The 25,287-nt window shown below is 46.4% G+C and overlaps 2 protein-coding genes across 27 annotated transcripts in view; both read right to left on the bottom strand.

Moving 5' to 3' along the window:
• CADPS2 (calcium dependent secretion activator 2) overlaps positions 1-25,287 on the bottom strand; it is a 570,146-nt gene that overhangs the window by 390,630 nt on the left and 154,229 nt on the right. The window lies entirely within an intron of this gene.
• Positions 6,526-7,584, bottom strand: LOC117876361 (RING finger protein 148-like). The gene has a single exon (XM_034768470.1). It carries the CDS (start codon positions 7,582-7,584, stop codon positions 6,526-6,528), a length of 1,059 nt encoding a protein of 352 aa, XP_034624361.1.

Here is a 25,287-nt window from a genome sequence, read left to right as displayed (position 1 = left end):
GGCTCCAGCATGGCATTGGGGAGCACAGGCCACTGGCTGCACAGAGGTGGGAGATCACTGTGCAGCTCCCCCCTGGGACATGAACTCAGCGGTGAGGCTGCACTCAACCCTGACACAGTGCAATGACCAGGCCTGACCCTGAAACACCCCTGGTCCCTGCCCCTCCATGCCAGGTGCACAAGGTGTGGGCAGGCCGGCTCAGCAAGGCAGGATCCAAGTGTGGAGGGGGGTTAGAGTGGGGGGATCCATGTGTGGATTGAGAGGGTTCTGTGTGTGGCAAACTGGGTGCGGGCAGCTCAGGGGGGGTACGGGTGCGGGGGATCTAGATGCACAAGGGCTTCTGGGTGCAATGGTATGGGACTCTGCAGGGTGGTCCAGGTGAAGGTGATTGGGGTTCAGCGGGGAAGGGTCTGGATGTGGGGGGGATATAGCTCAGCAGGAGGTCTGGGTGTGAGGGGCTTAGTGTGGTGGGGATCCAGGTGCAGCTGGTTGCAGCTCGGTGGGGTGGGGATCCGAGTGCAGATGGCTCGTGCGGATGGTCCGGGTGCAGGAGGAGTGGGGCTCATATGGGGGGGTTCTCAGTGTAGGGGTTGAGGCTCGGCGGGAAGGTCTGGGTATGAGGGGGTCTGGATGCACGGGGGTTGGGCGGATGGGGGAGCAGGTCGCTGTACAGGGATCCCTCCCCCTGCAGCTGAGGAGCAATGGGTGCAGGAAATGGCATGGGGAGTTTGCAGAGCTTCCTGCAGCCAAAGGAGAAATCTGAGGGTGAGTCTAACCCAGCCCCAGATGCGGTGTAAGCAAAGAGGAAGTCCCGTCCTCTCCAGTCCAGCTGGAGACTAGCAGCTGAGCACGCCACAGGGTAGGAGCCTCCAGCTGGGTCTTCTCAAGTTCCACCCACTGCTCCACATTGATTTACCTCTCTGCCGGCTGCCCTGGGCACCAGAAACATGTTGAGAGGGTCGCATGACCTCTCCTGTGGCTTCCATTTGCTTCCCTTTCAGAAAGTCATTTTTCTGTGGGGAAGCAAAGAAAGGGGGGGGGGGGGGGAGGACATAAATTCTGTGTATGCACAGTGGCACAGAATTCCCCCAGGAGTAAAATTTTTAGCAGTATTACAACACAAATATTTCAAGGTATTTAATTCAACAAATACATGACACATTATTAGAGTGGATTACAAAGATGTTACATAGACATGAAATTTCAGGGTACAATCTGCACACCATAGAGAGCTCATACATATCTACTGAGAATGAGCTGATCTGACTTATTTAATGCTTCTATCCAGCCTCAGGATAGACTCTTAATGAATGGTAATTTCCTTATAGAAGTCATTGAAAATAAATAAATCACAACATCCTTAATATAACAGTTTATCACATACTTTAGAGAAAACTATCTTAAGATAAAAATAAATAAAAATCCAGCAACATTCATGCATAAAGGCTATATTTACAAAATATTATGTTTGTGACAGAAAACCACAAAGGAAGTGAATTTCACAGTTAAGAGTGAAATATACCATATGTGCTACAAATATGACACAATACAATGCATTAAAAAGTCATTAAGACATTCTTGTTCCTTGTACTGAAGGCATATGATTCATTTCACTTTAAATGCAAAATTCCATGCTTTCTATTGTGTTTGTTGCGTTTTTTCTCCTGAAACTTAAAGCTCCTGTTAAGTTTTTGTGCCTGAATTGCCTTGCTTAAAAAAAGTTTAATGAAAATTTATAGTAAACCCCACTGTCTGAAGGATGATGTGCTGCAGTGAAGTCAGACAGCACTGGCATTGCAGCTGGAATGGTTCCATTACTCCGTCTACCACGATTCCACAGTACACAAGCCACTCTTCAGGGAGCCTCTCTGGCTGAATTTCTGCACTCCCAGGGTCTGGGGTTCATACTTTACAGAATGCCTCATCTCTACAAGGTACACACTTTAGCTCTCATTGCATACACTTTCTTGCCAGCACCCATTTCCATAGCCATTGTTATAAGCACCCTAATAAAGTCTATCCCCCCAGTCCTTCACTTCCATTCCTCCAGAGTACGGCATACACGAAACCCAATCCTCTCCCTGAGTCAGGTTGTTCATTTTGAGTGCATTGGTTTAAAGTATGTGTTTAATAGTAAGTTTACAGAAGATTTTTTCCTATTGTTCTTGTATTTGAAACTAAGCTTTGTCCTAATTAGCTAAACTACATAACCTAGCCTCAGCAAGGTAGCTACCGGGGCTTGGAGATAAACACATTCATGGATTAAACTAAGTGGAAAATGGAAACCTCAGTGGGAATGCTTTATCAGTATGCTATACCAGTATACCAGCTAGTGCTCCTAATATGGATGCAGCTACACCAGCAAAGCTGTACCAATAAAGTAAAGCCACCCTCCACGAGCAATGGGTGAGGACAAAGGATCAGTTTATTTCTATGGAACACTGCACTAGGTGGGTCAGCCAGTAGCCTTTTGAGATACCTTCTGCCTGTTCAGGTTGGGTCATAGAACTTTCTTGTGAAAGATTTCCTGTTCTATACCAAAAAAAAAAAAAAAAGCACTTTCCCAGAACAATCCCAGTCTACCATATTTATCCACTCAGCATATAGGCTGTCAGACTGAGGTACCCAACACTGATGCCATCATCAGTCAAACTGAAGTCAGTGGGACAGTGTAGACCTAAACATGGACCTCATCCACAGACGTCAAAACCCCACATGACCGCTGGTGTTAAAGCACCTGATGCTGGCGAGATCAGAGTGGCTGGCATATAGGATGCAATCAGGACCGACTGATGTCAAGAGGCCAACTTCCTTTCCTGAGGAGCCCTCCTGACTTTGCTACAATCCATAAATCACCTAAATATATAAGCATTGAAATGGATCACCAATCTCAACCCTGGAAACTGCTCCTGGGTCAATACACTTAGACAATAACCTTCTATTGATACAATACTCCTTTTCATATCATCTTCACTAAATGACATGCGTTCAAGCATGGGCTTAACCTAACTATCATAAAAATGGCCACAAGTGCATCCTCTGTTACAGCTGCAGTAATTATTACCATTTTTTATTTTATCTATTGAAATAATTTACTTTTAAAGGTTTCCTTTAGCCTAATCATTGTGAATAAACTGGATTAATCTTACTGCTATGATAGGCTTGGAACACTTCACTGTAGTTTTATACCACCAGATCAATTATTCTTATCAATTATCCTTCAAAGAAAATCTAATAATTCACTTTTTGAATTAAAAAAAATAATGGAATAATGAGTAAACAGCTTATAAGAATGGAGCTGTGTAACACATTTATCTTTTAAGTAACATTTTTGTGGTCTAAGAAAAGCTAGCATTGAAAAATGTAAAATACATACCTAAACAAGTCGGTTTTTTTGGAGGGGGGGAGTGGGGAGTTGTGGGGGTTTTTTTTACTGGACCTAGGACTTGCCACTCAAAACTGAAAACATTGTAGTATTCACTAAACGTAATAGTGAATGTAATGAAGTCCACATGGCTGTACATGCACATTAAGAGAATTTGATGACAAATCTACTTTTTTCTACTTAAAAGATTAGAAAGCCAATTTACTAAACAATTAAATTTACATTATCTCAATTTCAGCAACTGTAATTTCAATCATATTTAACCAGTTTGTAAGATACAAAAACCCATTAGACCACAATATCATGTAAACTTATAATTTAAGTTTTCTTTTCACTTTAAAAAAAAAAACCCTCACTGCTTCAATTTTGTATTATTGTGGCCTCCCTCCAGCAAGCTTCTGTACATCTAGCCCCTATTAATGATAAATATCTATAATGATAACTACTTACCTATTGTATCTACAAAATACCAATATTTACTAGTTTTCTCAGATCAGGGTATTACTAAAGTATTACAGCTGATAAATTGTAATACTGCTACATTTATGACTTAAAACATCTTTGGTCTCCCTTACCCAAATGTCAATCCACTTAGTGAGCCAAATCACCTAATAAGCCAAATTCAGCTCTGGCCAATTGGTGTTGCACCCACTTATGCAAACATTTGAAATTGGTCCCATGTGTTTTACAAACTCCTCCTTATTCATAGGTAAAAAAAAACCCTGCAATAAAGTTTGAGAAAGTGAACTTGCAAACCACATTCTCTCATTACTATAGGACCGTGCAAGACAAACCCAAATGTTTATTGTTTGTGTTACCTTAAATATCTTTGATATTATTTTAAGCCTCTTGTTCAATTATGTAAGATTAGATTGTCTGCCATTCAGCTGAAGTTACTTTTTCCCTTTTTTATGGTTTTTGTTGGTTTGTTTGAAAAGGTCCCATTTTCTATTTCCAGCAGCTGCCTTCACTTTCTCGTTGAATAATTGCGGCACGGAAGGCAGACTAAAAAGAGCGGGATTGTTTATCATGGAAAGGAGACAAATAAGAGGGAATATGTTAAAAGAAAAGAATGAATAGTGTAGAGAAGTTACATTGGGAACATCTGTTCTCCCTATCTCATAACACAGCAACAAGACAATATTTCATGAAACTAAAAGGTGGCAAATTCAAAGCCAATAAAAAGAACAGCTTTTTCAAAAAATGTGCAATTAGCCTTTGGAAGTTATTCCCAAACAAATCATTGAGACCAAGAATTTAGCAAGATTGAAAAAGGAACAGTACATGTCTATGGATAAAGAAGATCCAGTTATAATTAGTAACACAACATTTTAGGAAGGATATCAACCTCATGCTTCTTGGTTTAAACTAATCTCAATTTAGATATTAGGATGAAATGTAATGTGTGTGTGAGCGGGAGGGTGGGGGAGGGGCAGTTTATCCCACATTTGCCTGCTGCAGCATCCTTACACCTTCCTCCATTGTCAGAAGCTGCGTACTGAATTAGATGGACCTCTGGTCTCCTCCAGTACGGTGATTTTTATTTTCTTGTGCAGTTGCTTGTCCCTTTTCTCCACCACATGTGTCTAGGTGAAAAAAGCAGGTGAGGAACCAGTAAGTGTATTATGCTAGTGCTGTAACCATAGGAAAAAGATGTGGAAGAAGCTGGGGAATTAAAGGCTCCTTCCTCTAATCCTCCTGTACTCTTTAAGAAATGACAAGATTGGCAGCATTATTCTCATTATTTATTCTTTGTACTGTAATGCCGACAGACTCGTCATCAGCATCAAACCCGGGACCTCTGAAGCTTGGTGTACAAGCCTCTACTGTACAAGCTAAAAGCCACATGACTCTTAGCCAAGGCGGTAGCAGACTCATCAATCTCTAGCTGGGTTAGGTGCCACTAGAGCGGGACAGAGCACCACACCAACCAGGTAGCACGTAGAACTCACCATCACATCAGGGCTCCATGGGTCTATTGTGCTACCAGGCTCTGTACAAACGTAAGAAATGACAGTCCATGCCCCCCAAAAGCTTAAAATCTATTCTAAGAGACAAGAAAATATGTAACTGATAGGGACACAAACACGTGGGCAGGGGAGGGAAGACAAGGAAACAACATATTGTATTAGTACACTGGTAGATCAGCTGTGTGGTCAATTTACATATGTAGTAAGTAAATCAGTATCAACAATCAATCTCTCTCTCTCTCTCTCTCCTGAGTCTTTGAAGGATAAGAGTTGTGGGGGAGGAGCGGGGAAGAGAAAAAGGGAAAAAGTGTTCCTTAAACCTAGGCAGACTCCCAGCAGAAACTATAAAACTCTGCCCAATGCTGCCTCAATGCTTCTCTGGTCTCCCATGTCATCTGAACAGGGCCGCCCAGAGGATTCAGGGGGCCTGGGGCAAAGCAGTTTTGTGGGACCCTTCCATAAAAAAAAGTTGCAATACTATAGAATACTATATTCTCGTGGGGGCCCCTGCAGCAAATTGCCCCACTTGTCCGCCCACGGGCGGCCCTGCATCTGAGCAGTGCCCTCCAAACCCCTGCCTCAACAAAAAAAAAAAGACTGAGAATAGGAAATACAATTTAAATCAAAGTAGCAGACATAAAAAAAAATCTAACTGATTTTAAAATCATGTGTTTTACTTAGCTAAGAAGGTGTAATTTAACCAAAAGGATGTGATATCCATATATTAAAATGCAAAGTTGTATATCTTTGCCACACCCGGCTACTGCACAAAAACACACAGATGTGTTCTATTCCATACAGTAAAGTGAAGGCTGAAATTTTTCATATATAATAAGTTACAGAGCCAATTTAATTCTTTTTCAGGGCAAAGTTTTCCAAACTATTTTTATTCGGAAAGTGTAAACTGTGACATTTAAATTACCAAAAAATGTTACATAAAAAGTACTCATTATCATAGAAATACTTGCCAAGTTCATTCACGTTCATCCGTTCCACATTTCAGAGCATTACTGAAATTAGCAAAAAGAGTTCAAAATTTATGCTGACAGAATTTCAGAATTTATTTCAAGAATGTAAGTTTAATTTTGACCTTTACAAACTAGGTGATCAAGATGAAGCAACATGAAGGACCAGAGAAATGGTTTGATTATCTATCTGTGAAGAAGAAAGTTATTCATCCACAGATGGTCTCTCTGCACCTCGTACTAACACATATTCATTATGATTATCTTCTTCATTAAGGAAAGTGGTGTTAGGAGCTTCATTTGGCACTACAGCTTGTAAAGACTCTGCTTCATTTTTGACAGGCAGCTCAGTTTCCCTAGCTTTGAGGATGTCACATTTGCACACTGGGCATGTTCTGTGTTTCAGCAGCCAAGAGTCAATGCACTTCCTATGGAAAATATGGCTGCATCTTAAAATGCGCACTACGTCTTTGGGCATGTATACTTCCAGACACACCACACAGTTCTCTCCATCTGTATCAGCTTCCTTGTCACCCTCTTTTAATATGCGAAGCTCAAGTTGACCAATAGCTTTCTTGACATCTGTTAATTGTCGGCATCTCCTGATCTGAGTTCTTGCTATCCTTAGCCTTCCAGCACAGTAAAAGGTAAAATAGGCCACCGTGACCAGTGTGCAGAAGAGAAGGGACCCCCAATAATGATTCATCCAGGAACCATAGTGTTTTCCTACTTCTATTGCTATTATTACTTGGATGCCATTCTGTATCAAGTGTAAAAGGTCCACGCCTTTCAGATTGCTAATCATAATTGCGACAATATCTTCTGAACCCAGGTAAATCATAGGAAATACTCCATTGTCTGTGTCTGCATGGTTATAGATAATCACGCCAACTGCTCCCTTCTCTGCTGCCACATTTATTTTCTTTGTGAAGGTACAGTGTCCCCTCATAATGAGGGCTATCCAGGTCTCAGAGTTAACAGGCCTGCTGAAGTTTGTTAAGGGGTTGCAGGCAATTTGGTTCAGTCCTTCTGGTGGCACCACCACTCCAGACACCTTCTTCAATGGGGAGTTTTCTCCAAATACTCCATTGTCAGCCCGCTCCCATACCGTCTCGTTCCCTATTTGAAACGATATGTTCAGATGAGCAACCCAAAAGGCATTGGCTCGGGAGACATGCAGACTCAGCACCAGAAAGACACCAAGACAGAGCAACCAGGGCAATTTGTCCCCTCTTCTCCAAACACTAGTCCCAAGCAACTTCATTCCTTTCTCAGCCAAACAATTACATAACTAGTAAAACAAAACAAAATGATCATACTTAAGAACAGTTAACTAAAGAGAATAAAACATTAAACGCCTGTAAAAACAGATTAAGTTCCACTGGTCTCCTGCATTCTGACAGTCTGCCAGTGTGTTTCTTACAAACAGAAGAAAAATATAGCTTTAAAAAAAAGTTAAAAGGCTGATTTCAGAATAGTCATAAACAGTTCATTGTTGGGTAATGGGATTGTGACATCACATGCTCATGACCCTATGTATTAACAAGGACTAACTTATTTGCATACCTGTAATTGTACTTTCTAAAAACACTAAAGTACTCACTTAGTTTTCTCTATATTACTCTATGAAAAACGTACTTTCACAGCCAGCATTCTGTGGTGGAGAACTAAACCCTCTGCTTCAGCACACAAACCAATGTAAGCAGACTTTTGATATCCCCAAAACAACCATACTAAGTGTGAAACAATCTTATTTTTGCTAGTTGGAGTTGGAATTTGTGCCATCTAGATTCATTACATTACAATACAGGGTTATACTTTGTAATCAATATACTATTGTATATGCATACTGTTAATATGCTATTGCCTAGGGCTACCATAGGTCCGGATTTCCCCGGACATGTCCAGCTTTTCGGTCTATAAATAACTGTCCAGGGGAGATTTTTAAAAATCTAAAAATGTCCGGGATTTCCCCCCGGTCGGCTATTTATAGACAGAAAAGTGGCAGCCAAGCGCCGCTGGGCACCCAAAGCCCCTTCCCGGCTCCCCCCATCCCCTACAGCCTTACCATGCTGTCCGGCCCCGCAGCTGTCTTCCCCCTCCTCCACTCCCCTGAATGCTCCGCCCACCTGGTCCTCCCCCTCCCCTGCTTCTCACGAATCGGATCTTCACGGGAAGTCTGAAAAGAAGCAGGGGCAAGCGGGAGGCAGCAGCAGGTAAGCTGGGGCAGGGGGCATGAGGAGAGCTCTGGGGAGGCGCGGCCCGGGCCGAGCAGCGCCCGGCGGCCCAGGCCGAGCGGCGCCCGGCGGCCCCAGCAGCTCTAGCCCCGGCTCCGGCCCCAGGGCGGCGACCCCGGTTCCGGCCGAGCACCCAAGGCCCGGCTCGGGCCCCAGCAGCCCAGCTCCGACCCGGCTCGGGCCCCAGCAGCGCCGGCCCAGCACCCCCGGCCCAGGCCCGGCTCGGGCCCCAGCAGCACCGGCCCTGGTTCCGGCCAAGCGCGCCAGCCCAGCCCCGGCTGAGCACCTCTGGCCCAGCCCCAAGCCCCGCAACCCTGGCCAGAGTGCAGCCCGATTCCTGGGCTCTTTAAAGCCGGCCCTGGTCAGGGAACAGGGATGGGGGGTTGGATGGGTCGGAGTTTGGGGGTTGGGGGCTGTCAGGGGGGCAGGGGTGTGGAGAGGGGTTAGGACAGGCAAGTAGCAAAGGGGTTGGATGGGTCAGGAGTTCTAGGGGTCCTGTCAGGGGGCGGGGAGCAGTTGGATAGGGCATGGGAGTCCCCAGGGGTCTGTCTGGGGGCGGGGGTGACACTATGGGGTGGGGGTGTGGATAAGGATCGGGGCAGTCAGGGGACAGGTAGAGTCGTAGGGGGTTCTCAGGAGGGGGCAGTCAGGGGACAAGAAGCAGGGCGGCTTAGATAGGGGGTGGGATCCTAGGGGGCGGGATCCTAGGGGGCAGTTAGTGGCAGGGGTCCCAGGAGGGGGCAGTCAGGGGACAAGGAGCGGTGGGGGGTTGGGAGTTCTGAGGGGAGCAATCGGGGGGTGGGAAGTGGGAGGGAGTGGGTGGGGGCGGGGCGGGGGCGGGGCTAAAATGGGGCTCCTCCCCCCAGTGTCCTCTTTTTTGCTTGTGGAAATATGGTAACCCTATTATTGCCCTTTTTTTTTTTTTAAACTGACAAAATAAAACTCTTACAACCTTGAGCACTGATGTACCAACAAGAAAGGTTTAAAGCTGTTTTTCATCTTGTACTTTTTCCTTCCAAAATCTTCAATGAGCAAGTTTCACAGTAAACTACACCCCCTGCGTGCAGCTCCAGTCCTCCAGCCCCCAGTGCTCCAGCCGGCAGGCAGCGCATGGCCCCAGCCTCCCCAGCCCTGGCGCGCAGAAGGGAGGGTGGCCACAGCTCCCCCAGCCCCAAAGCACCAGGAAGGCAGGTGGCTGCAGCCTCCCCAGCTGGAGCACTGGGGGATGGAGGACTAGAGCTGCACACACAGGGTGGGGCCACTCCTGGCTGTTTGGGGAGGCATAGCCTCCCCCAGCCTATGCGACCTGCTGCCCATTGGTGTGAGCGAGAAATCTCCATTTTGGCAAAGGAACCTCACAATCCCGTCCTCACAAACTTCTGTCTCCTGAACCTTAGTCAGAGATTATTTTCAAAGAAAAAGAGTACTACAAGAAAAAGGAAGAGACCTCCCTCTTAGGAATGTGTTTACGTAGTTATTTAAGAGGTCTGTGAGTTGCACTACCATCCTCTCGTGTCAGGAACGTGCTTAATTGGTAAAATGATATTTAGTGTAAGTATTCTGACAAGGCCTACTTTGGTTCTCAGCCTTACTTTGATTCATACTGTTAGCCATGCCTAGGATTACAGCAAGCTCTACAGTTGTAGGCCACTAACTAGATTCTAACAGTGAAATAGAAGTATATTTCCCTAGTTGGAGGTGGGTATCAACTTAATCCAGTAACAGGAACAAGGTGAGCTTTTCTTGAAATGAGACAGACCTATGTTTATGCAATGGGTTTATACAGCTCTTAGTTGAGATAAAAAATTGTATGTGGGCTAAATAAAAAAGATCTAGTACATTACCACAGGTCCTTTAAAATTCAACTAAAAATGTATCTACTTTAACTGAAATACATTTCCAATAGGGACCTCCAATGTAGACCAAGAGGAGACTAAAATTTATCTGAGCATTTGAAATGTAAATGTTCTTTTAATAACTGCAGGATGGTGGAGAAGAACAAAAGTGTATCTGTGTTATGAGAGTTCAGCTTAATATTTTGCAATCACAAGTGTTTTTCTCCTGTGTAATAAATTGCTTAGAAGATTTTTTTTTAAATAGCAAAACTAACAATGTTTCATAATGACCCAACTCTACAAACACTATTATTCAGGTGATTTCAAAGGCCCTACTCAAGAGAGTTAAGGGCTTCTTACCCCAGTAAGGGTTTTCAGGACTGGATCCGTAATGCTACAGAAAAGAGGATACCTTTTTAATTTTGGAGAGGTTAAATTAATAAATCAGCATTTCCACAACTTGCACACTTCATTCACAATTTTGTTAATTGTGCATAAACCCAAAATTAAGTGAAGAAAATTAAACTATGGCTGGCAGATTTCTAAACAGAAAAAACTGTGTGGTTAAATAAAATTCCCAACTTTTCTGAACAAACATGAGTTTTAAATCCTCTCCTTCAAAAGTTGCATTGTAAAGGTTATGAAAGATAACCAAAGTCACAGAAATGGATCATAATTCTCTAAAGAAGCATGTTATTAGTCCACAACTTTATCTGGCCTCTTACTAAGAGCATATTTAAAATGGCTATTGTATTCTCATCAAGAACAGCAGTGCTATGAGTCTTTCAAAATTAGAGATTTTAAAGGCTTAATTCATTTCCTTCAATTCACTTTTAAGATATCAAAGTTCCACTCTGGGCATGTTTTATGCTTTGACAGCCAGAATTCAAAGCATCTCTTGTGGAATAACTGCTTACAGGTTAAACTATGAACTCTCTCTCTGGGCTTGTGTGCTTCTAAGCATAGAACACAGCTCTCTCCCTCTGTATCAACGTCCATGTTTCCCTTTTTAAAATCTGAGCAACTGAAGATGTCCCTTAGCTATGGGACTGAAAAAAGTACACACAAAAAATACTTAATCCAGAAGTGCTTTGTTCCCACTTCTCAGTTACCTGGATACCCTTGTGAATCAAGTATAACATTTGTTTTCCTTTCAGTCATCAGATTGCCAATCATGATTGCAACAATATCTTCTGCACTCTGATGAGACATATTAAACACTCTGTTGCTTATGCCTGAATTATTGTAGGTGGCACCATTCTCCACAGTCACCTTTATTTTGTCTTTAACAGCACAAACTTCCCACACAAGGAAGGCTAACTGGGAGCCAGAAATTTACTAGCTTTCTAAAATCCATCCAGCAGCTGCACGTCTTGGCATTTTTTCCTTCTGGTGGTACCCAGCATTCCAGTCACTTTTTCCAAAGGGGAGTTCTCTGCAAACAAAGCTTGTTGTAAAATCTGACAGTCCAATTCCCCTCCAGAAATGTTATGTTCATGCAGGCAACAGAAGTTCTAGTGGCTTGAGGACCAAGCTGGCTAAACAGCAGGAAAAATCATTTAATGCCAGCCAGGATGATGCATTCTCTCTTCCCCAAATACCACCCACAAGCAGCTTCATTCCTTCCTCTACCAAGTAACTACAGAATTGACCAAATAAAAAATAGAAAATAAAAAACAAACAAAAATCAGTCTTGCATATCAGGGAGAAAAGAGCTGATAAAAATAAAGGAAAGAGGCCACAGGAAGCCAGTGAGAATAGTGTCTCTACATTTAGATATTTTGTGAGGTTCCAGTTCTTAAAGAGAAAAAGAAACAAGAAAAATTGAGATCAGCATAATTTTTTTTAAAATCTGAAAAGTTTAATATTTGGAGGTAGGATTGGACATCTCAGACTACAATGCCAAACAGTGGGCTAATTCATTGCATATTCCAATCCTATTGGCTAATAGTATAGAATTATTTTATGGCTTTTAACACAATAAAAGAAGTCTGATCTCATAGCTACACAGTCCACAAATAATTACAATTTAGCCATGAAAAGAAAGGCTACTTAAAAGTAACTAAAGATCTGAGTAACTTGGCAGTACACATCCATGCATTTCTATCTAACAATTGCCTCTTGCTATCAGAGTTGTATTATCTATACAGGTACTTACAAAGGTTCAAATTTGGGGTGAAAGATTTGGCTATATAAAGCAAATCTAGAGAGCTAGAAGCACTGCAGTGTTGCCAGATCCAAAAGACTTGAATACTAAAAGCACCTAGCCCAATTTGGAGCACCTAGCAGTAGTTATTTTCTGTCCTATTTTAATGAGGTTACTCACCCTGTGCAGTAACTGAGGTTCTTCAAGATGGTTGTTCCTGTGGGTGCTCCACTTTAGCTGTCTTGGCGCCCAGCGCTTATAATCGGAGATTTGTAGTAGCAGGTGCTCCAAGCGGCTACCTAGCATGCACAGCCAACCTGCTCCCAGTTCCTTCTCTATCCAAGAGGATCAGCATGGAACTCCAAAGTAGAGGGGATGGGGGGCAGTGGAGCACCCACAGGGACAACCGTCTCGAAGAACCTCAGTTACTGCACAGGGTGAGTAACCTCTTCTTCTTCGAGTGTCCCTGTGGGTGCTCCACTTTAGGTGACTATGGAGCAGTACCCCACAATGCAGGGTGAGCTTAGGAGTTGGCTTATTGACGGTGGTTAGCCCTGAGAGTCCAAACTGTACGTCTGCAGCTGATTGCTGCTCGAGAGAGTAGTGCTTACCCTGTTTCCCCGAAAATAAGACATCCTCCGAAAATAAGGCCTACTTACAGTTTTGCCTCTCGTAATATAAGGCATCCCCCCGATAATAAGACCTCCCCGATAATAAGGCATCCACCGATAATAAGGCATTTTTCATTTCTGAAAAATAAGACATCCCCTGAAAAAAAAGACCTAGCGCATCTTTTGGAGCAAAAATTAATATAAGACATTGTCTTATTTTCGGGGAAACAGGGTAGTAAAAGTGGGGGCAGAGGCCCAGGTAGATGCTTTGCTAATGTCCGTGATGGAGATGTCATTGAGAAATGCTACTGATGTTGGTAATGCTCTAGTGGAGTGTGTGCAAACTCCTGGTGGAGGAAGGAGGTTGTTCTGCTGGTAACAAATGGATACAGCCCAAGATCCATTTAGATCATCTCTAAACAGAGACTGTCTGACCCTTCGATCATTCTATTATGGAGAGAAAGAGACGAGACGATTTTCTAAATGTTTTTGTTCTTTCTGGGTAAAAGGCTAGTGCTCTGCTAATGTTGAGTATGTGAATAGAAGCCTCCCTGTTGCTGGCATGTGGTTTTGGGAAAAAACACAGGTAAGTATATTGGTTGATTTAGATGAAAGGGCGAGGCTTCCCTGGGTATGAATTTGGGGTGCGGTCATATGACCACTTTGTCTTTTATAGAATGTGGTATAAGGTGAGTGTGCCATTAAGGCACCTAGCTCTCCTACCTTTCTCGCCGATGTGATGGCAATCAGGAAGGCCACTTTCATAGAAAGATGTAGCAATGCACAAGTTGCGAAGGGTTCAAATGGTTTCTCCATGAGGCTACGAAGGACGAGATTAAGATCCCACATTGGTGTAGGGTTTTTTAGCGTTGGGTAGGTATTCATCATGCCTTTTAGAAAATGCTTAGTCGTTGGATGAGCAAAGATAGTGGCTCCATCCACGTTATCATGGAACAAGGTGATTGCAGTGAAGTGTACTCTAATGGAGCTGCTGGATAGCCCCGATTTTTTAAAGACCCAGTATATATTCGAGGACCTTGGAGAAATATGGTTAGTCTTGCACCAGGTGCGAAATCGTGTCCACTTCTGTGTATATTTTTTTCGTGTGCTTAGTCTGCAGCTGTTCAAGAGTATGTCTTTAAGTTCGTCGGAATTGTCTGTATCAATACCTGTTAGCCACGGAGAAACCAGGCCTTGAGATGGAGAAGAGCTAGGTTGGGGTGATTGCAGGGTTGAAAGTAACTTAAAGGACTTACCGGTACGCCGGAGTCCTGAGCAGGGCATGGCTTCAACCAGAAGAGGCATGGCCTCAACAGGAAGAGGAGGGACCTTTCAAGATTTAAAGGCCCTGGGGCTCCAGCTGTGGCTGGGAACCCCAGGGCCTTTAAATCACCCCAGAGCTACCAGCTGCAGAGGTAACTGGGAGCCCTGGGGCTCAGGGGCGAATTAAAGGTCCCGGGACTCCAGGCAGCAGGGCTCCGGCTAGGGCTCGGGTAGCGACGGCAGGGCTCTGGAGGTGATTTAAAGGGCCTGGGGCTCCCCGCAGGGGCCAGAGCTCCGGGACCTTTAAATCCCTGCCCGAGCCCGGCTGCCGGAGCTCGGTGGGTGATTTAAAGGGCTCGGGGGCTCCCTGCAGTGGCTGGAGCCCTAGGCCCTTAAAATCACCGCTGGAGAAGCTGGTCCAGTCCGGCTCTTGCTGGTACGCCATACCAGACCGTACAGGCCTACTTTCACCTCTGGGTGATTGACACATCCTGAGTCCTGTGTCAGGAAGTGAGGTATTAAAGGGAGGGTTTGAGGTGGTTTCACTGCCCTTTGTCTCAGGAATGGGAACCATGTTTGTCTGGGCCATGTAGGGGCAATGAAAATGACCCTGGACTTGTCTTGCCTGATCTTGTGTATAACCCGACTGAGAAGTGGAATTTGAGTGAACACATACATTAGCAGCGCCTGCCATTTCATGAGGAGGGCGTCGCCCAGTGAGTGTCATTGCAGTCCCGCTTAGAATCATAGAATATCAGGGTTGGAAGGGACCTCAGGAGGTCATCTAGTCCAACCCCCTGCTCAAAGCAGGACCAATCCCCAGGCAGATTTTTGCCCCAGATCCCTAAATGGTCCCCTCAGGGATTGAACTCACAACCCTCAGTTTAGCAGGTCAATGTCAAACCACTGAGCTATCCCCCCCCCACCCTTGGGAGCGGTATTGAGGGTACTTTGCGTTGTGAGCTGTGGCAAATAGGTCTATAGCGGGGAACTCCCGTAAGTTGAAAATGGTGGTGAGGGTTGCATAGTCCATCTCCCACTCATAGGTTTGTGAGAAGTCTCTGCTCAGTTGGTCCACCATTGTGTTCTGGTGTCCCGGCAGGTAGGATGCCGAGATGTCTACATTGTGGGAAATGCACCAATTCCAGAGTTGTATTGCCTCCATGCACAGAGGGTATGATCGGGCTCCCCCTTGGCAGTTTATTTAGAACATGCATACTGTGTTGTCGGTAAGGACTTTGATAGTAGTGTTGTGGATTAGAGGAAGGAAGTGCTGGCATGTGTTTCTGAGTGCTCTTAGTTCTAATATGTTTATATGCAAGATGGCTTCCGCGGCCTACCAATGACCCTGGATCGAGTTGTTCTCCAGGTGAGCTTCCCATCCCATGAGAGAGGCATCCTTGGTGATCGTTATTGTAGAAACTTTCGGTAGGAATGGGACACCTGAGCAGATGTTTTGTGGGCTGTCCACTACCCGAGGGAATCCTTTATCTTGTAGGGCATGGTGAGCCACCTGCTGAGGGAGTGCTTGTGTGGTATATAGCAAGTGCGAAGCCAGGTTTGTAGGCATCTCATAGGTAGTCTGGCATGTTTGATGATGAAAGTCGTAGCGGCCATGTGCCCCAAAAGTTGTAGGCACATCCTGGCAGATGTTTGTGGGCTGAGCGTGACTGGGTGGTTAAGTTGAGGAAGCTTTGTTGAGGTAACCTCGTTGTTGCTGTGAGACAGTCAAGATAGGCCCCTATAAATTCCAAGTGTTGGACAGGGACGAAAGTGGACTTCGGATTTGAGTCCGAAGTTCATAAAGAGGGCCATTGTGGTCTGTGTGGCCTCTCGTGCTGCCCGCTGAGTTGGTGCTCGTAATAGGCAGTCATCTAGGTATGGAAAAATCATGACCCCTAGTCTGCGAAGGTGAGCTGCAGCAACAGCAAGGATCATGGAAAAGACCCTTGGGGCGGTTGACAGTCCGAAGGGTAACACTGCATCGGTAACGTTGATGTCCTAGGGTGAACCGCAAGAATTTTCTGTGCGCTGGGTGAATGGTGACATGAAAGTAAGCATCTTGTAGGTTGAGGGACGAGACCCAATCTCCTTTCTCTAATGCCAGAATTATCGTTGATAGGGTCAGCATTTTGAATCGCTGTGTTCTCACAAACTTGTTGAGTTTGCGTAAATCCAGAATGGGTCTCCATCTGCCATTCTTTTTCTGAGTGAGGAAATAATGGGAATAAAATCCTCTTCCCCTGCGTTGAGGTGGTACTGGTTCCACAGTCCCTAATTCATAGATTCATAGATTATAGGACTGGAAGGGACCTCGAGAGGTCATCGAGTCCAGTCCCCTGCCCGCATGGCAGGACCAAATACTGTCTAGACCATCCCTGATAGACATTTATCTAACCTACTCTTAAATATCTCCAGAGACGGAGATTCCACAACCTCCCTAGGCAATTTGTTCCAGTGTTTAACCACCCTGACAGTTAGGAACTTTTTCCTAATGTCCAACCTAGACCTCCCTTGCTGCAGTTTAAACCCATTGTTTCTGGTTCTATCCTTAGAGGCTAAGGTGAACAAGTTCTCTCCCTCCTCCTTATGACATCCTTTTAGATACCTGAAAACTGCTATCATGTCCCCTCTCAGTCTTCTCTTTTCCAAACTAAACAAACCCAGTTCTTTCAGCCTTCCTTCATAGGTCATGTTCTCAAGACCTTTAATCATTCTTGTTGCTCTTCTTTGGACCCTTTCCAATTTCTCCACATCTTTTTTAAAATGCGGCGCCCAGAACTGGACACAATACTCCAGCTGAGGCCTAACCAGAGCAGAGTAGAGCGGAAGAATGACTTCTCGTGTCTTGCTCACAACACACCTGTTAATGCATCCCAGAATCATGTTTGCTTTTTTTGCAACAGCATCACACTGTTGACTCATATTTAGCTTGTGGTCCACTATAACCCCTAGATCCCTTTCTGCCGTACTCCTTCCTAGACAGTCTTTTCCCAATCTGTATGTGTGAAATTGATTTTTCCTTCCTAAGTGGAGCACTTTGCATTTGTCTTTGTTAAACTTCATCCTGTTTAACTCAGACCATTTCTCCAATTTGTCCAGATCATTTTGAATTATGACCCTGTCCTCCAAAGTAGTTGCAATCCCTCCCAGTTTGGTATCATCCGCAAACTTAATAAGCGTACTTTCTATGCCAATATCTAAGTCGTTGATGAAGATATTGAACAGAGCCGGTCCCAAAACAGACCCCTGCGGTACCCCACTCGTTACGCCTTTCCAGCAGGATTGGGAACCATTAACAACAACTCTCTGAGTACGGTTATCCAGCCAGTTATGCACCCACCTTATAGTAGCCCCATCTAATTTGTATTTGCCTAGTTTATTGATAAGAATATCATGCGAGACCGTATCAAATGCCTTACTAAAGTCTAGGTATACCACATCCACCGCTTCACCCTTATCCACAAGACTCGTTATCCTATCAAAGAAAGCTATCAGATTGGTTTGACATGATTTGTTCTTCACAATTGCAGGAGATGGTTTATTTCCTGTTGTAATAGGGGCTCGTGAGAGGGGTTTCTGAAGAGGGATGGGGAAGGGGGGGTGGGTAGGTTGGATAGAAATAAATGGAATGGAGTAACCCTGCTAGATAATTTCCAGGACTCATCTGTCTGTAGTGATCTTGTTCCAGACTGGGTAATATGGAGACAGGCAGCCCCCGAATGGTGTTAAGGTGGGGTTGAGTTCCAAAGTGAGAGAGTATAGAGGTTTGTGCCCTTGACCAGACCTTCAAAATGATTGCCTGGAGGTAGAAGGCTAGGACGTGGAAGGCTGGTCTTGACTCTGTCTTCGTTCCATCTACCTCTGTTTGCAGCATTGTGTATAGTGTCTTTGGGGCTGGGAGTATGCTGCAGCCCGGAATTTTTGGTTGTAAAACCTGCCTTGCTTTTTCTTGATTCCAGGGACATAGATGCCCAGAGTCATTAAGGTGGCCCAGGAGTCCTTTAAAGTACGTAAGGACGCATCTGTGGATTCTGCAAACAGTTTCTGAGCCTCAAAGGGCAGGTCTTCCATAGTAACCTGCAGTTCCCTCAGGAATCCAGATAGATGTAGCCATGATGCCCGACGCATGACGATGGAAGTCACGATGGAGTGTGCTGCTGTGACCACGGAATTGAGAGAGGTTTGGAGGGCCGTCTTTGCAATGAGAGAGCAATGAGAGATATTGGATTTATGCGCTTCTCTCGTTCTCTAAGAGATGTTCATTAAAAGATGACATTATAGAAAATAGGTTGTGTGTATATCTTGTGAGCAATGCAGAGTAATTTGTGATACAGAATTGCCGAGTGGCAGAAGAATAGACTCTTTGTACCTAAAGAGTCTAGCCTCTTCCAGTCTTTGTCGTAAGGGGTGGATCTGGACTGTTGCTGTTTGCCCCTCTGATTTACTGTCTTCACGAACAGTGAATTAGGAGTGGGGTGAGTAAATAGAAAGTCAGCCCCTTTTGCCGGCATGTAATATTTTTTGTCTGACCTTTTGCAGGAAGGAGGGGCCATGGCTGGCGTCTGCCAGATGATTTTGGCCAGGTCCATTATGGCAGCGTTAATCGGCAGTGCTATTTTTGCCGATGGGGATGCCTGGAGAATGTCAGTGAGCTTATGTTGGGTCTCAGGGAGCTCAGGCAAGGAGATGGTCGAGGGATTCCGCCACCCTCTTGAAAAGGACCTGAAAGGATTTGAAGTCATCCCCCAATGTAGGGGGTGGTGGCATGATCGTTTCATCTGGAGACGAAGATGAGATATGCATAGGTGGCAAGGTGTCTCCTTCAGGTCCACCCTGCTGCTCTTCAGTCTCCTCATCCTGGGTCTCTGAAGGTGCTGGTCCATTGGTGAGGGAGGGCAGGGTATTCTGGAGACCGGTGGGTTAGGCAATCTAATGTTCTGGGTCCTATAAATGGCGCCTGGGTCCCAATATGGCCAGTTGGGTGGGAGAGCCATAGGAGATGGCAGCCAGGATTGGGGCTGGGCTACCAAGCTCGTGGGTCTACCAGTGGCTGGTGATGTGAGGGTCCAGCTTTAGGAGAGGAGTGGCAGGGGTATACAGTCCCAGGTCATCCTCTTCATAATCATCATCACTGGAGAGAGGTGGCGCCGAAGCCCCTGGGGTGATGGTCTAGCTTGGTCCGGGCCTCACTGCGTACCATCAGTACCGAATAGTGGGGTTCCTGGTGTAGAAGAAACTGCCAGGTATGCCTGTCTAGTGAAAAGTTGCAATATCGGGAAGCTCGGTGCTGGGAATGGCACTACAGTCTGAGAGGAGAGGGTCAGAACTGTCAGTCCGAGGCCTTACTTAGCTGTGTATGTGCAGCAGGTGGCGCCATTACAGTGGTCAGTGCCAGGACGTTCTTCAGCAAGGTTGGTACCGAGCTAAGGACCTTTGCTTTAGATCGCACACCTTACTGAGAGCCTGTGTAGCAGGGTGGTTACCCCACTCCTGGGATAAAAGGAGGGAGAGCAGCTGAGGGAGGCTGGCTGAGTAGCTGGCCACAGGTGTGGGCAGCTCAATCAGGGCACAGCTGGCCCTGATAAGAGGGCTGAGAGTCAGGAGCCGGGTCAGCCTCACTCTAGCTTGGAGTGGGAAGGACCTGGCTGCCTGGGAGAGACAGGATTCCTTCGACAGAGCAGTGCTGGGGAAGTGACAGGCTGAGCTGGGGAGCTCAGGCCTGGCTACCTCCCAGGCAGAGGGCCTGGCAGGAAGGCCTAAGGAGGTACTGAGGCTGCAGGGATACAGCTGGGGCTAGAAAAGGCAGCAGGTCAAACCCCCTTGCCAAGTGGCCATTACAGACTGCCGTTTGCCCCAGAGATGACGACGACTGGCAGTAGCCACTGAGGCAAGGTGGGCATAGGGGGAGGGGGAAACCTAGAGCTTGGGGACCTGAAGTACTATGGTGGGGACTGACAAGGAAGCAGGTAGGGAGATACCAGGTAGCAGGAGGCACTCCAAGGCTGGACTGAGCTAATTCCCGGACTGACCAGCAGGAGGTGCCATAGCCTGCCCGTACCGGGTCCTTGGCTCCTCGGGAAGTCTGGGTACTGGACGTTCACTGTAACTCTTGGTCAGAGGCTCTCGGTGTCGTTGGTACCGGGGCTGATTTTTCGCCAGGAAACTGTTTCTTTTTAGGCGGGTCTCACTCTGGCGGGGACTGAAACTGGCGTTTGGTCACCTTTTTAGGGACAGGGTCCTTGGAAACGGTTTTGGTAGTTGTTCCCTTGCCTCAGGCTGCTGCTGGCGACCATTGGCCAAGAGGTATCCTGGAATCTGGGTCGGAGGCTGGCCTAAGGGATTTCTCCATCATGAGTAATATTGGAGGTCCCTGGCCTTTAGTGTCCTGGAAGTCAGTTTTTTTTACAATAAGGAGACTTTTGAGGAATATGGGTCTCTCCGAAACAGCGGACGCACTGAGCATGGCTATCTGAAACAGGTATGGATAGCCTACAGGTCAGGCAGCGTTTAAATCCAGGGGAACCAGGCATGCCTGAGGAAGGTCCAGCTCTGGAGAGAAATGGGGCAGCCCATGTTTAAGCAGTCATTGCTGGCGGAGGCCCACTGGGGGCGGGAGGGGAAAAACTACCCTAATTTTTTTTTTTTAAGTATGGAAGAAATTAAAAGTAATGATAACCAAAGTTAACTAGAAGAGAGGATAAAAGAAAAAGGAAGGAATATAAACTTTCTACGAAGTTGAAGGGGCGCTGCTGTTGCTCCGACTCAAGCCAAGGGCAGTAGAGAAGGAACTGGGGGTCGATTGGCTGCTCATGCTAGGTAGCCGCTTGGAGTGGCACAAGACAGCTGCTGCGCATGCGCAGCCAACCAGGGCACTGCTACTACAAATCTCCAGATCACCAAGACATCTAATGTGGAGCAACCACAGGGACACTCCTCGAAGGAGAACTTTGCTGTTACCCCTGGAACTCCACTGGTATCAGAGGAAATGCAGATACAAATCCTTTGGTAAAGTCTAGTAAGAAGACAGTCAAGGAATAGGGTTGCCAGGTGTCTGGTTTTCGACTGGAATACCCGGTGGAAAAGGGACCCTGGCGGCTCTGGTCAGCACCGCTAACTGGGCTGATTGGCGGGGCTGGCAGGCTCCCTATCTGGCTCCGCGCAGCTCCCCAGAAGTGGCGACAAGTCCCTTGGCTCCTAGGCAGAGGCCAAGGGGGCTCCGCACAATGCCTCTGACCCGAGCTGGGAAAAGCGGTCAATGGGAGCTACGGGGGCAGCGCCTCCAGGCAGAGGCAGCATGCAGAGCCATCTGGCCATGCCTCTGCCTACGAGCTGAGGGACATGTCGCCGCTCTCGGGGAGCTCCCCGAGGTAAGTGCCACCCGGAGCCTGCATCCCTCACCCCCTCCCACACACCAACCCCCTGCCCCAGCCCTGAGTCCCCTCCCACACCCAAACTCCCTCCCAGAGCCCGCACCCCAACCTCCTGCCCCAGCCCAGAACCCCCTCCCGCACCCTGAACCCCTCATTTCTGCCCTCACCCCGGAGCCTGCAGCTCCAGCCCAGAGCCCGTACCCCCTTCCATATTCCAACCCCCTGCCTCAGCCCAGAGCCGACTCCCATATTCCGAACCCCTCGGCTCCATTCCACAGCCCAGAACCCTCTCCTATACCCCAAAACCCACATGCCTGGCCTACCCCAGAGCCTGCACCCCAACCCTCTGCCCCAGCTGTATTCCCTGTAAGCTGTGCACTTGGCCATGCAGGAGAAATTTAAGTGCTGCCCAGCTGATTAGCTGAGGATGCAGCCAGCAGTATGTGTTCAGGTGCCTCTCCCCCCTCGTTGCAATGTCCTGCAGCTGCTCCTGGGACCCTCCTGCTGGCTGTGCAGAGAAGGGGGTGGGGGAGGGAGGAGGGTGCTGATGTCAGGGTGTCCCCCTCCCACCACCCCTGTACCCCATCTCCACAGAGCAGAGGGGACACTGCCTGTCTCAAGAGGACTCAGAGCTGCTGTGGTCTGAGGTCTGAACGGTGAAGGGCTGAGTGCCTTTCTTAAAGAGACGGTGCACTGTTTCTGAGATTTCCCCAGCAGCCAGCTCACACAGTCTCTCTGCCCCTGCCCATATACCTCATCTCTGCAGAGCAGGGGAGGGGAGACAACAGGGCTCAGGACTGGGGAGCAGGAGGGCTTTCAGTGAGTGTCTGAAAGAGACAGCGCACAGCTTTCCCCAGCAGCCAGCATACATACAGTCTCTGTGTGCCTCTCTCTCTCTCTCTCACACACACACACACACACACACACACACACAGTCAGTCTCTTTCACACTCACCTCCCAACACATACTTGTATTATTGTTGTCGGTACTTCTTGATCCTTCCTGCAATGCATATATATTCTCTGTAATTTTATTCTTTCAAATGTGTTATTTTAATGTTTTGACAGGTCTATGCATTTCATAATTTTTATTTCTCTTACACTTAAATTTAATTCTTTGAGTAGTGAGTTCTAAAATGCCTAACCTGTCATGGCTGGAGTAATTATCCCCATGGTAACTTTTTAAAAATATACCTCTACCCTGATATAACGCTGTCCTCGGGAGCCAAACAATCTTACCGAGTTATAGGTGAAACCATGTTACTTTGATCCACCGGAGTGCGCCCCCCCCCCCCCCCCCCCGGAGCACTGCTTTACTGCATTATATCCGAATTAGTGTTATATCGAGTCGCGTTATATCGGGGTAGAGGTGTATATATTATATATAGGTTTTTTGTTTCTACTTGTGGTGCACATGACAAAATTTATTCCGCACATGGATGGAAAAAATTAGAGGAAACATGCCCCAGCCTGGTGAAAATGAGCAAGGGTTGAGGAGAGTGAGAGACAGAGAAAGGATGGATTGAGTGAGTGGGGGGTGGGGCCTCAGAAAAGGGGTAGGGCAAGGCCTAGGGCCAGAGGCAGGGCAAAGGTGTTCAGTTTTGTGCGATTAGAAAGTTGGCAATCCTATCAAGGAACCAAAACGACTTCCACTTCTGGAGCAAAAATGTAGAAATGCTTGTTGCCCTCCAATTAGATACAATTGCATCTATTTGGGAAAAGGAACATTTGCAAAAGTGTGCTTGGACACAGGACATTCCCTTAGCTAGAGAGAGAGAGAGAGAGAGAGAGAGAGAGAGAGAAAGCTCTGAATGCCAGATAAACTGCTCTTAAGTAGCCTTAAGTTTCTACTGCTGACCACAAGCTGTGGATCTCTCTGCATTCCTCACCATGCTTTGAAGGCACAGAACATCAGGGAACATCAGGGAATGAAGTGGGGACACCCTCCACTGTGTGATTTGGTTTAAATGATTTCCATTCGTTTTTGCACAGCTCCCACATTCCCTCAAGGAAACTACCATGCTACACCCTGATTTCTCTACTCTGTCTCCGGAAGATCTGGAAATCTATTACTTAACTCAAGAGGGCTTAGCAACACTGAAGGCAAAGAACTCAACAGGAAAGCTATTGGGTTCTACCACTGGCAAGGGAATGACAAGTGAACATCTCTCCTCTGTGGGACCAGCCCTCCTCTATGTTTAGGCAAAAATCCTTCCCCATCAGTCATCAGCTTTGTGATGGTCTCTTCAATTCCTCTGTGTGCTACTCTGACTTTTAAAGTCTGCCTGCCAACTTCCTTTAGCAGTGCTGTCTCAGGGCTGGTCTACACCGGGGGGGATCGATCCAAGATACGCAACTTCAGCTACGTGAATAGTGTAGCTGAAGTCGAAGTATCTTAGATTGATTTACCTTGAGTCCTCATGGCGCAGGATCGACAGCCGGGGCTCCCCCGTCGACTCCGCTACCGCTGCTCGCTCCGGTGGAGTTCCGGAGTAGACAGGGAGCGCATTCGGGGATTGATATATCGCGTGTGATATATTGATCCCCGATAAATCGATCACTACCCGCCAATACGGTGGATAGTCTGGGCGTACCCTCAGACTGACTAAAAGACAGAGCCAGGAAGCGAACTGAGATAGAGCTGGGAGAGAAGGCAACAGGGAGGTCAAAGGACCTTGAAAGGGCCATGGAAAATATTACCTTCCCCCGACCCCTCCAACCATCCAAGGAAATTGGATGTAAAAGGAAGCAAATAAACAAAGGAAGATGCACCAAAGGGTACAGAAAGAGATAATGGGGAAAGCAGGTCTGCAAAGAGACATGGGAAAAATGGGGGTCCAGATTAGTACGAGAGGGGGAAAGAGGGCAAGATGAGGGATTCACACATTGAGTGAAGGGGTCCCAATAAAATTAAAAGGGAAGGGGGGAAATAAAAATGAGACAGACCAAAAAAGGAAGAAAAAGGAGAAGGAATTTGAAAAAGAGGAAAAACTTCAAAAGGAAAAGAGAATCACAAGACAAAGATATCTAGAGAGAGACCAGGAAAGCAATTAGAGAAAAATAAATATGAGAAAATAAGAAGAAACAGGAAATCAAGGAGTGCTTTTTTGAGTGCACTGGCAGTTTGCTGTTAGTTTTACATATGCTACTCCCCAGATTGAACATTCCTGTTGCTGCTGACAAGACATATGGTTTTCCATTCTAATTTTGTAATACTTGTTCTTAATGTAATTTATGAAAAGAGGTGACAGTTCATGAGATCTGAATAAAATAATGTGGAACATTCCACAGAAAGGATATTCAGAGGAATGTTATTCTGGCTTTCTGATCTACCCCCACCAGTGTTATGGCTGGTATTTGAAACAAGAATGAGATGAGGGAGCTCTAGTACAGTGGTTTTCAAACTTTTTCTGGGGACCCAGTTGAAGAAAATTGTTGATGCCCGTGACCCAACAGAGCTGGGGATGAGGGGTTTGGGGTGTGGGAGGGGCTCAGGGCTGGT

Source organism: Trachemys scripta, chromosome 1 (genome assembly GCF_013100865.1).
Source record: "Trachemys scripta elegans isolate TJP31775 chromosome 1, CAS_Tse_1.0, whole genome shotgun sequence".
Classification (NCBI taxonomy): Eukaryota; Metazoa; Chordata; order Testudines; family Emydidae; genus Trachemys; species Trachemys scripta.
Note: the sequence above shows the minus strand (reverse complement) of the source record. Positions and strands in the feature narration are given on the sequence as shown.